This window comes from Macrobrachium nipponense, chromosome 20 (assembly GCF_015104395.2).
Source record: "Macrobrachium nipponense isolate FS-2020 chromosome 20, ASM1510439v2, whole genome shotgun sequence".
NCBI classification, from domain to species: domain Eukaryota; kingdom Metazoa; phylum Arthropoda; class Malacostraca; order Decapoda; family Palaemonidae; genus Macrobrachium; species Macrobrachium nipponense.
The window spans coordinates 54,661,785-54,673,543 of NC_061089.1; the positions used below are offsets into that span (position 1 = coordinate 54,661,785).

An 11,759-nucleotide genomic window follows, 5' to 3' on the forward strand; every position below is an offset into this window, starting at 1 on the left:
ACGTAAATCACGGAAGAGACAGAAAAAAGTCCCGTCCAAATACAATAATAAATGAAAGAAACAGATGCAGGAAAAAAGAAGGGACATGAAAACGTTGACGAAAATTAAAAAAGGGAAAATTCTTCAAATGGTTCTATGAGGCAAACGACTTGTTGACAAAACTTACTTTAGCTTTATACGAAACAGAGAGATTGGCTTTAAAGAGACTTCAGGTGAGAACAATATATTTGAGACCCTTGACCCAAAGTGTCATTGGCTGTCGTTATTGATTTTCATCATATTCGCTAAACTTCCAATGAAATTCAACCACACAAACCCAAGATTGCACGAGACACTGCGATGAAGAAGGTGGCTGGAAAAAAGTCGCAAGATTCGCGTAGAAATGTCAGAAAAACTCGAAAATGTCTTACATATGCAACATGTAATCGAAATCTACTTAACACTAACACTTGTGCATGCAATATAATATTCATTTATATAAGGACTGCAGAAAACCGCGTATTTTGGAGCAACGCCCTCCATTCCTAAAGTTACACAATGAAAAACATGATAGACTTACATTGTTAAAATTCATTGTAACGTTTCATTCATAACAAATATCAGTATGGCAACGGACCGCAATTTTCATCTCAAGACTTCAAAAGGGCTTTTCGTCCTCTGCTAGGAAGCAGCAAAAAAAGATTATATATATATATATATATATATATATATATATATATATATATATATATATATATATATATATATATATGTATATATACTATATAACATATATATATATACATATATACATATATATATATATATATATATATATATATATATATATATATTATATATATATATATATATATATATATATATATGTGTGTTATATATATATATATATATATATATATAGAGAGAGAGAGAGAGAGAGAGAGAGAGAGAGAGAGAGAGAGAGAGAGAGAGATTGTGAAAGAACTACCTCAGTGCTGGAACTACAGTCGTATACAAGTGCCAACTATCACAATTGGGAATTTTATGAAGTAGAAAATAGGTGAATATCTCACTTAGGAATTATTTACACTATACTCTCTTATCACATATATGGAATGAATTGTGCTAACGAAGTCATTTGCCCTTTGGGGAATTATAAATGTTTTTCACTGTAATTAGCAAAATACAGGACATTACATCAACACCAAGTCTACATCCTGTACTGGGCAAATATTTTCAACTCTTTAAATGTTATAATAAATAAATATAGTACAAGACACTGATATCATTATGAGGCGATCCGAAATCTGTAAATATTGTGTTCCATTCAATACCAATCATATATTTTATAAAACTTTTTGTCGCATGTTTTTAAGACTAACTTAAATTTTGCCAATGCATTACCCAATTTGGCTAATCATTCACAATACATAAATCTAGGCCTGTATCCATCTCAATAACATTCACACTCTGAAATTGCATTATATTATATTTACATTAAAAAAAATGGCCCCATGCAAATTCTATGTCTGCCTGAATGAAACTTCCATTGGATTGCCACGCTCGCTAAAGAACTCGGCTCAAATATGATTCTCCAAATGTCAAATGGTTTCCCGCCTCTTAGTCGGATGAAATCGATTTAATCGCATCGTGTAACTCAAGAGCTACTCCCCAAAACCAATGTCAATAATGAATGCATCTTATATTCACCAAATGCAAACCATGACGCATGAATTAGCATAAATGTGTAATGGTCCAAGCGAACAGCTGAGATCTCAAAATATTCCTCCTAGGCAAATGTTCCCAACATACAACAACATCACTGTGACCACACTTGTACACCGGGAAGCGACATTTCTCTCAGATGAATCATGAAAGTGTCAGAACACACGCTGTGTTTTTCAAGTGCTTGTGTATGACGCACATGACTTATAAAAAGAGCTATGAGACCGAAAGGTTCCGTAATATTAAATCTAAAGATAATGCAAAGATGTGCTTCGAGTCCAAAGAGACTAATTAAGGTGATATGTTACAACTCTATACAAATTGGATGCCCTTTTGAGTTCTGATCCGTTTTCGTCCAAAATGACTTCGTCTGAAATGAGAGGCGACCTTCTCTAGGAGACTTTTTGAATGAACTTGACGATTGCCATACTGATATACAAAAATTCAATATAACTCTCAATAACTAAAGCTCTTAAGGCACAAATAATTCTTAAGTTTACAGTGTTTAAAGACTTTTTTCTCTCTTTCAGTCGATACAAACAATATTTAAATAAGTCTAAGTAATGTATTATCAGCTAAAACTACAAACAATGTTTGGTTCATTCATGATAACATGCAATCGTTAACAATTGCTTGGTTCATTGATTATAAATTGCATCGTTGATTTGTTACAATACTATATACTGTATTAAAAATTGTCTGGATCAATTTAATCTTATACAGTCAAAAATCGTTCAAAGATAATATTATGCATTATCATTTTTGGGTTCGATATAACCTTATATATTAAAAAAAATCTGTCACTAACAACATTATTCATGAATACTTTTCACTTTCACAAAGAATGACACTTTTAGAAAAAGTTATGTTTAGAATAGAGAGCTACATATTTTAGGTTTTTATGCCAATATTAACCTACGAATTACAACAAAATTAGCTCCTTCATATCCATAACATCTCTATTCACAGTCATGAAATTTAGGTTCTTAAAGGGCAGTGCTTTGATAAAAATGACTTGTCCCATCAAAAATATAGTACCACGCATTTTCATTAACTTCCAGATTGGTGGCAATATTTCGCAAAGTCAAAAACCGTTCTCTTCTTTGCTAATCAAAATTTGTTTAATTTTCTAGGAAGTTAAAATGTTTTCATTTTCCAGGAAGTTAAACTCCCATGTATCAATGAAAAAAGACGCCAGTGATTCACACTTGCAAAGAATGGCTTGAGAATCGAGCGCAGATCAGCTTTGCCAAAAGGCTATAGGCTTGACAGGGTAGGAGTGACGGTGGGAAGAGGGGAGGGGGGAGGGAGGGAGACTGGGGAAGGTCCGAGAAAGGAATGCTGGAATGATATTCTCCCCTGGAAATGTTTCTAAAACATTTCCTCGATTTTTCGTTTAATATTGTTTGTTTCCCTTTTTCAATGCTTTTTTCCCCAAATGGTTTGGACTGTTAGGCACAAGTATTTTAGTAAGACTTTTTTTTCAGTTAAGCTAAAACATCAGACATAAATGATCCAAAAGGCCATGTGAATAATCTGGACACCCACACAGTGTTCAAACTGAGTTTATGTTTACTGCATCAACTTACCGAGCTGGTTTACAGAAGCCCAAACATTTGTAATAGTCACAACAAATTCTTAACATCTCAAGGTTTTCATACTTTCTAGATACGAACGTTACTAAAAAGTCTCGAATCCAAATGAAAACCAAACGAAGAAACCTCAGTTCCCGTGTTGTGATTCGAATCCACGCACTAATTGGCCTGGAGGTCATTGTGACCGTCCGAAATACACTAGAGATATTCTACACCACGACAGTGTCAAGCAATCCCGTATTGGCATACATGAACTATTGGTAAAGTCTGAAATCAAGGAAAATAATCCTAACATTTTAAAATTAACGAACCGATGTTTTAGCTTCAACAGACACACTCCAAAAGATCTAGCCAAAAAGAAAATCACAAGTGACATCGACATGAGCAAAATCACTTTTGATCTAGAGTTATGCACCTAACACCCTTCCAGGCAGGCAACTGCCTCAACAACCATTTAACTAAGCTTGGTGTTGTTTGGCAAGTAAGCATTGAACAACTTTGAAAATCGCTTGAATGAGGAGAGGAAGTAGGTGTTGCCAAAGCCGATCTGCCCCCGGGGCCTTCCCTATTCATTCCCCGGGATATTCGGCCCGTCCTCTGCACAGATGGGCATTGGGGAGTTCGGGCCCCCTCCCCCACCTCCCGCCGCGGCCACGGATGTGAAGGACGCCCCTCCTTGAGAGAGAGTGGGCGTGGCGGGTCCCGCCTGCTGTATGGACGACATCCGCACCCTCGCGCTCTCTCTCTTCTGACGGTGGATTTCTTCCGTCCTCAGGGTGATGCCGAAGATGTCTTCGTGGTATCTGTTCTCATCCTGAAACGAAAATTTTGAAAGAAATGTGACGGAGTAATGTAAGCGTGCGTCATAATTTAAAATGCTACAAGTTATGGTCAACATTACCCCCAAAAAGGGGACATTAATTATATAAGTGGTCCAACTTTTACATCAATTTTGAAAAAGAAGAGAATAAAAGAGCAGTGTCACGACTTACCCGCATCTGTAGCATGAAGTTCTCCACTTCCTGGTCAGACAAGTGGCCGTGGTCTTGTACTATGGACTTTAACTTCTGGTAGACGCATTCAGCCATCGTACAGTCGCCACACACGTAGAAGTGGCCTTTCTGCTCCACGACCTGCCTGTAGACTTCAGCACCAACTTCGACCAAAAGATCTTGGACATATGTCTGAAAGGAAATGAAGAGCGTCAAGCACAGCAGCACAAGAAATAAAATACTAAAGGTATTTAACAGACATTTTAGACTGACGAGGTAATTCTGATATAAAAACTTTTGGGCATATTCAAATTTTCTGGCCAAGGTGTATATAAACACTTTTTAAGGCAATATATTCAGCCGAGTTTTCTAAACCAGACAGCATGATATGAGTTTCCTCTTTAGCAAGGGGCAAGGGCCTCAGCAGTATTATAATAGGCTCTTTGGAGCTTTTCTTTTCCATTACAGTTCTGCCGTTTTCCAAATTTCTTAACTATATCTTAAATTACCTTTGGGATATTAGGCTCCCTCGAGAGAGCTAAGTACGCGTGCGAAAGAACCCCAATTCTCTTCATCGTCTCTTTCTCCTCAGAGTACAGGTCAAGAGCCCGTGTTCGACATCCGAAGAACAGTGTCATTTTACCCAGCTTTTCTGGAAAAAGAATGAGGGAAATTCAGCTTTTCTGGAAAAAAAGAATAAGGGAAATTCGGCTTTTCTGGAAAAAGAATGAGGGAAATTCGGCTTTTCTGGATAAAGAATGAGGGAAATTCGGCTTTTCTGGAAAAAGAATGAGGGAAATTCGGCTTTTCTGGAAAAAGAATGAGGGAAATTCAGCTTTTCTGGAAAAAAAGAATAAGGGAAATTCTTGTTTTCTATAAAAAGAATGAGGGAAATTCGGCTTTTCTGGAAAAAGAGTGAGGGAAATTCAGCTTTTCTGTAAAAGAATGAGGGAAAACCAGCTTTTCTGGAAAAACAATTAAGGAAAACCAGCTTTTATGGAAAAATAATAAGGGAAAACCAGCTTTTCTGGAAAATGAATGAGGTAAATTCGGCTTTTCTGGGAAAAGAACGAGGGAAATTGAGCTTTTCTGGTAAAAGAATGAGAGATATTTAGATATTTAGCTTTTCTGGAAAAAGAATGAAGGAAACAGCTTTTCTGAAAGAATAATGAGGGAAATTCAGCTTTTCTAGAAAAAGAATGAGGGAATTTTTTTAAAGAATGAAGGAAATTCAGCTTTTCTGAAACAGAATGATGGAAATTTAGCTTTTCTGGAAAAAGATTGAAGGAAATTCAGCTTTTCTGGAAAAATAACGAGGAAAATTCAGTTTTTCCAGAAAGAAATGAGGGAAATTCAGCTTTTCTGGTAAGAGACTGAGGGAAATTCTGCTTTTCTGTAAAAAGAATGAGGAAAATTCAGCTTTTCTAAAAGAATGAGGGAATTTCAGTTTTCCTGGAAAAATAATGAGGGAAATTCTGCTTTCCTGGAAATAAAATGAAAGAAATTCAGCTTTTCTGTTGAAATAATGACGGAATTCAGCTTTTTTGGAATAATAACGAGAGAAATTAAGTTTTTCTAGAAAATAATAAGGGAAATGCAGCTTTGTGGAAAAAGAATAAGGGAAATTCAGCATTTATGGAAACTGAATATGGGAAATGTAGCTTTTCTGGAAAAAGATATGGTAAATTCAGCTTTTATGGAAGAAGAATGTGGGGAATTCAGCCTTTCAAGAAAAAGAATAATGGAAATTCAACTTTTTTAGAAAAATAACGAGGGAAATTCAGCTTTTCAGGAAAAGTATAAGTGAAATTTAGCTTTTCTGTAAAATGAAAATGGGAAATTCAGTTTTTCTGGAGAAAGAATAAGGAAAATAAGATTTTCAGGAAAAAGTATAAGGGGAAATCATGTTTTCAGGAAAATAATAAGGGATATTCAGCTTTTCTGGAAAAAGAACGAGGGAAATTCAGCTTTCCTGGAAAAAGACTGAAGGAAATTCACATTTTCAGGAAAACAATAAGGGAAATTCAGCTTTTCTGGAAAAAAGAGACATTCAGCTTTTCTGGAAAAAGAATGAGGGAAATTTCTGCTCTCTGGAAAAAGAAAAAAGGAAATTAAGTCGCCCGATGTTGGAGGACAGAAACCTTTCTAATAAAGCTAAGTAAGACACAACGTAAATGGAATACTGGTACTGGAAACCTGAGATAGGAGGAAGGAGGTACTGATGAACAATTGGAATTTTGTGTGTAAATTTAGAGATTTCGAACACTTCAGAAAATGACATTGAGGAACTCCACTCATCATTAATAGAATTTGGGATACTTGTATAAAAAAGGGAAAAATTATATCTAAAAGTATGGCTTTTATAATAGACGAGAGAGAATGTTTCGGAAGCATAGTGAGAGAGGAAAACCGGAGGTACAGTCCGCTGCGAAAATACAATGCAATACTTCCATCCAGAGGAAATAACTGTGGAAATGAAATAAGATTTACCTTTTCTGTGTCTCATTTTATAACTTCTGTGGTGCCAGAAACCTCTGAAGGGCGCCACTCCGGTGCCAGGTCCCACCAAAATAACCGGGACGTTGGGATCATGAGGCAAGTGGAAGCTGGGTGCACTGTAAAAGAAAATAAGAGAGAAAATGAAAGAAACGTCATTCCGGTACTCCCGTAGGAAATCATGATGCCAGAGTCCTCTTACAAGCAATGTAAAGTATTTATTAGACTCAAATATTTTGTAATCCAGACATATTTATCATTTATGTCAATCCTTATCGACAGGTGCTTCTGTTTGTTTCAGAATCTCTACAGCATTCGTAATATTTTTATCATTCAGGAAATTTTTCAGGATCGTTTTACCTTCTGACGAAGAGTTCTATGTGGTCCCCAGGTGAAACTTCCTTCAGGAAATTTGAGCACACTCCGTAGTGAACTGGGCCTCTGCCATCTGTGTTGAGAAAGAGCTTTTCATACATACGTATATACACAAACACGCACGCAGATATATATATATATATATAGACACGTCCATTGTGGTTATATAAAAACATGTCTACCGTATAGGAATTCATCCGCAATATGCAAACCTCTCAATACCCTAAAATTTTCTTTTTCAGCGATTGTACACTAAAGAATGTAGATGCAGACATGGATGTGAATACCTATTCCCTGCGTTCTTTACTTTAAATCTTTAAAAATATATACGTGCCCGACAGTAAAGTTTTTTTAATGCTATGACATAAACAAACAAAACTACGAGTAATGAACAAAGTGTGACATTGGTATATATAAGAGGAGTTAAATTATAATACATTGAAGTCAAAGCGAGCGAAATATGTAAATGAAAAGGAGTTAATTCTCTTCCTAATTCAAGAAAGATTTGAGCGAAACTCGAGCTCAATATTTTTCTGCCAGGACACACAGAAACTGAATAATTTATGAGGGAGGGAATGTCAGCTGTTGGACAGAGTTACGAGCGGGTGACGTTTATTGCTTTCTTTGTAGCCGATAGAAAGTAGCAGAATTTACACACAGTGGAATTGATTTAGCGACCAGAGGGAAAATGAGACAGACTGTGTAATTAACTTGTAACGGCAATAAGGATATATATTATGTTGACGTTCTGTAGTTTTGTGACCATTAAAAAGTGTTGTATCATTAATACTAATAATGTTGAAATCTAGTGCTCAAGTTCGTTTTCAGTCAATGTGTACATCATAACCTCCACATGATATATAGAGTTTTATTAATAATAGGGACCAACTGCGTTTTAGGGGGAATAATTAGGTAATGAAGTTATCTTTCCTAATCTAATCACAGGGGTGTAGATGGCTTCTCCACACGAATAACCTAGACAAGCCATCCGGCCCCAGACCACCACTGCCCAGCCAGTAGCCACCCTTACAGGAATATAAACTATCATTCCTCCAAGGAGCCACCCAACCCCCGCCTTCTACCACAGGGATTCCATTCCCTAGCCTTGACCCCAGATCCTGACCAGCAATAGGTAACCACTTAGCCAGCTTTTATGAAAAAAATTATATAGTTAATAATGTTCTAAGGGGTCCACAATAATAAAAATGTCAAAAGTTCGTGTAAAATTTACAAACGCTTTATAAAAGCTTTCGAACTCTTCCCTAGACTGAAGATGAACCCAGGGAAGGGTTCGAAAGGTTTTATAAAGTGTTTATAAATTATACACGAACTTTGGACATTTCTATTATTGTGGACACCTTAGAACATTGTACATACTCTCGCGATAAAGTTTTTCCCAAATAATTAATAATATTAACATGAAATGCAATACCTCTGGGACTCTACTATCTACGTAGCTTTGCCCCCAGATACCGCCTAACAATTAGGTGTCACCAAAGCTCGGCCAAAATGAATGAAATAACAAAATAATGACATTAAACAAAATAATGACAAAAATAATACTGCTGACGTGAAAGGCCAGGCCCAGCAGAATCTTACGTTCGGTGCGATACTGAACGACGGCGACGGTGACATGGATCTCCTCCGGGTGAGCGTCGGGAGAGGAGCTGATGGAGTAGAACCTGGGTCCGAGGAGCGGAAGGCGGGTGATGAGGAGGCCGGCGTCGAGGGACACGCTGGGGAACTCCTCCAGGACCTCCTTCAGGTGCGGGTAGCGCAGGTGTTTCCATTCTTCGTATTCGTGTGGGTCCTGCGGAGGGGAAATTAGGATTTATCATTAATACCATTAGGTCCCGTGAGATCTCTGGTTCGTATTTCTTGATTCATGAGGTTTTCCCGAAGTGTTCCTTCCCGAAGGAGAGTTAAAAGTTTTGGCTGAGTGGTGTTAGATGCTGGACTGTTGATCGAAATATATGGCACGTGTCAGGTCTTAGTTCTGCAACTTTCATATGGTCTGGTTTCGGGACAAAGAACATAATTCTGGGAATATGCATTAACTTTTTTTTTACAATGATAAGAAAAATAATCCTTTGAAAATATCTGATAAAAAGATAGTGCTAAGTTACAGTGATAGCTAAAATTCATAATATAATACTAATACTACTGGTGGATCAGTCTATAAAAAAGCAAGTTAAAATGTTAGAGCATCAATAATGTATGTTGCATTAATAAAAAGCTATGAAAACAGTGATTTCCTAATATATCAAAATAACAGAAAAAAAGATCGATTAACACAATGCCTGTCATAGTTAATACATTAGTAAAGATCTAAATCCATTTACTGATACAATGCCAGTTGCTAAGAGAGCCATTTATGAAACTAGTTCACTACTATGTAGAATATTAAGGCATCAATAATTATTACTCGATAAAGAAGCTTAATAAGAAACCAGATCTGGAACCTATACAACCTACTTATTCGTATCATCTCAATTTGTGTTTATTTCCAAATCTTTTTATCCTTTATTTCCCCAATACTCTTTTACAAACTGGGAAACATTGGTTGGGATTTTCAAATTGAAATTTTATCTAAATATATATATATATATATATATATATATATATATATATATATATATATATATATATATATAATATATATATATATATATATGTATATTATATTATACATATATATATCTCACATTCTAAAAAACACTCTCAACTCACGGTAGCAAGCTGGTCCAGCCTTGTTCGTTGGTCATTGTCGTGAGCATATTCGGCCAAAAGGTGCAAGAAATTCGGCGAAGGAGGCGTCGTGATATCAAGGTAGCGGGTGAGCAAGACTCGGACACTCGCTGTGGGTAGTCGCTCATGGGGCTCCCAGGTTTCTACCACGCCTTCAGGAAAAGATATAACTGGCGTCATTAGTCATGAATATCATAGACAAAAAAACTCATAATGTTCAAAGGTAGAATACTGAGCTTTAAGGAGAAGACACGATATCATTATTATTATTATTATATTTTTTTTGTCTCTCACAGTCCTCCAATTCGACTGGGTGGTTTATATAGTGTGGTGTTCCGGGTTGCATCCTGCCTCCTTTGGAGTCCATCACTTTTCTCACAATGTGTGCTGTTCCTAGGAGCACACTCTTCTGCATGAGTCCTGGAGCTACTTCGGCATCTAGTTTTTATTTATCATTATTATCATTACTACCATTAAACACGAAGCTATTTCAGAAATATTCACTTAACAAAATAATAATAGCAGGTAAATCATACAGCAGCTATCCAAAATTCATTTATTCCTTGACATTTCGGTAGAGCTTTCTACCGTTTTTCAAAAGGAGAAGGAATGAAGCCAGGGTTACATTATGTGTAGCCAACCACATAGATAAATATCAGGCTTCCTTTCCCTTTCGAAAAATGGTAGAAAGCTCTACCGAGACGTCAAGCTGGGGACAGCTGTTGTATGATTTACCTGCTGCTACAAAGAAAGTCATTCGAGAGATTGAGAAACTACAACAACAACATCAATAATAATAATAATAATAATAATAATACTAATAATAATAATAATAACACCAAAGTAAAGAATAAAGCATCACTCATTGATGTCGCAATACCATGGGGCACTAAAGTGGAAATTGTACCCATAATCATAGGAATACTAGGGACGCTCCAAAGATTCCTGAAAAGAAACCTGGATCAACTAGATGCCGAAGTAGCTCCAGGACTCATTCAGAAGAGTTTGCTATTAGAAACAGCGCACACAGTGAGAAAAGTGATGGAATCCTAAGGAGGAAGGATGCAGTAAAAGAAAAATATTATCATTCAGAAGATGATCCCTATTCATATGGAACGAGCCCACAGGACCACTAACTTGAAATTCAGTCTAATTAATAATAATAATAATAATAATAATAATAATAATAATAATAATAATAATAATAATAATAATAATAGGAGGAAAAGTCAAGATCGATGAATTTTACGAAATTTATATATATTCAAATCCGGTGTACATTACCCGTACACCAGATTTGAATACATATAAATTTCGTAAAATTCATCGATCTTGACTGTTCCTCTGTATCCAATGGGCGCGTGACTCGCCAGCCTAAATAATATTGAAAAAGCCGTGATAAGAAAAATAGAAAAGAACTTCTATCAAATGAATGCAGCTGAAGCAGCAATTTCCTTCAATAGAACATGCTTGAATAATAAAAATAATAATAACAATAATTACCATTGAGTGAATGCACTTCCTTCTGTAAAAGGACCTGGACTGGCTGATCTGGATTCGGACAGTTTTCCAATCTGGCCAAGACGGCATCGACAAGCTGGCGCCGATTGGCAGGCAAGATGGCCACGTGGTCTCCAGGGCTGTAACTCAGGTCGTTTATTCCCTCGGTGCTCAGTATGACTTGCTGCGTCCACCTGCTGGTTGTAGCAATGAGAGATTTAATTGCAAGCTTATTCAAGATTGATTTGCACACAAGATCTCGACTGAACACAACGACATTACTAAGAATTTCAGCAGGTTATGTAGGGAAGTGGAGATGGATTAAATTCTGAGTCTTAAATATCTTGAA

At 36.4% G+C, this 11,759-nt stretch overlaps 1 protein-coding gene across 1 annotated transcript in view; it reads right to left on the reverse strand.

Moving 5' to 3' along the window:
• Nucleotides 1-1,046: 1,046 nt before the first annotated feature.
• The window catches only part of LOC135225877 (nitric oxide synthase-like protein), a 467,757-nt gene continuing 457,044 nt past the window's right edge, over nucleotides 1,047-11,759 (reverse strand). The window contains 8 exon segments of the mRNA XM_064265444.1: nucleotides 1,047-4,113; nucleotides 4,292-4,483; nucleotides 4,801-4,943; nucleotides 6,782-6,906; nucleotides 7,148-7,235; nucleotides 8,762-8,972; nucleotides 9,893-10,062; nucleotides 11,414-11,607. Coding sequence (XP_064121514.1) covers nucleotides 3,865-4,113; nucleotides 4,292-4,483; nucleotides 4,801-4,943; nucleotides 6,782-6,906; nucleotides 7,148-7,235; nucleotides 8,762-8,972; nucleotides 9,893-10,062; nucleotides 11,414-11,607 — 1,372 coding nt within the window. The 3' untranslated portion in view covers nucleotides 1,047-3,864.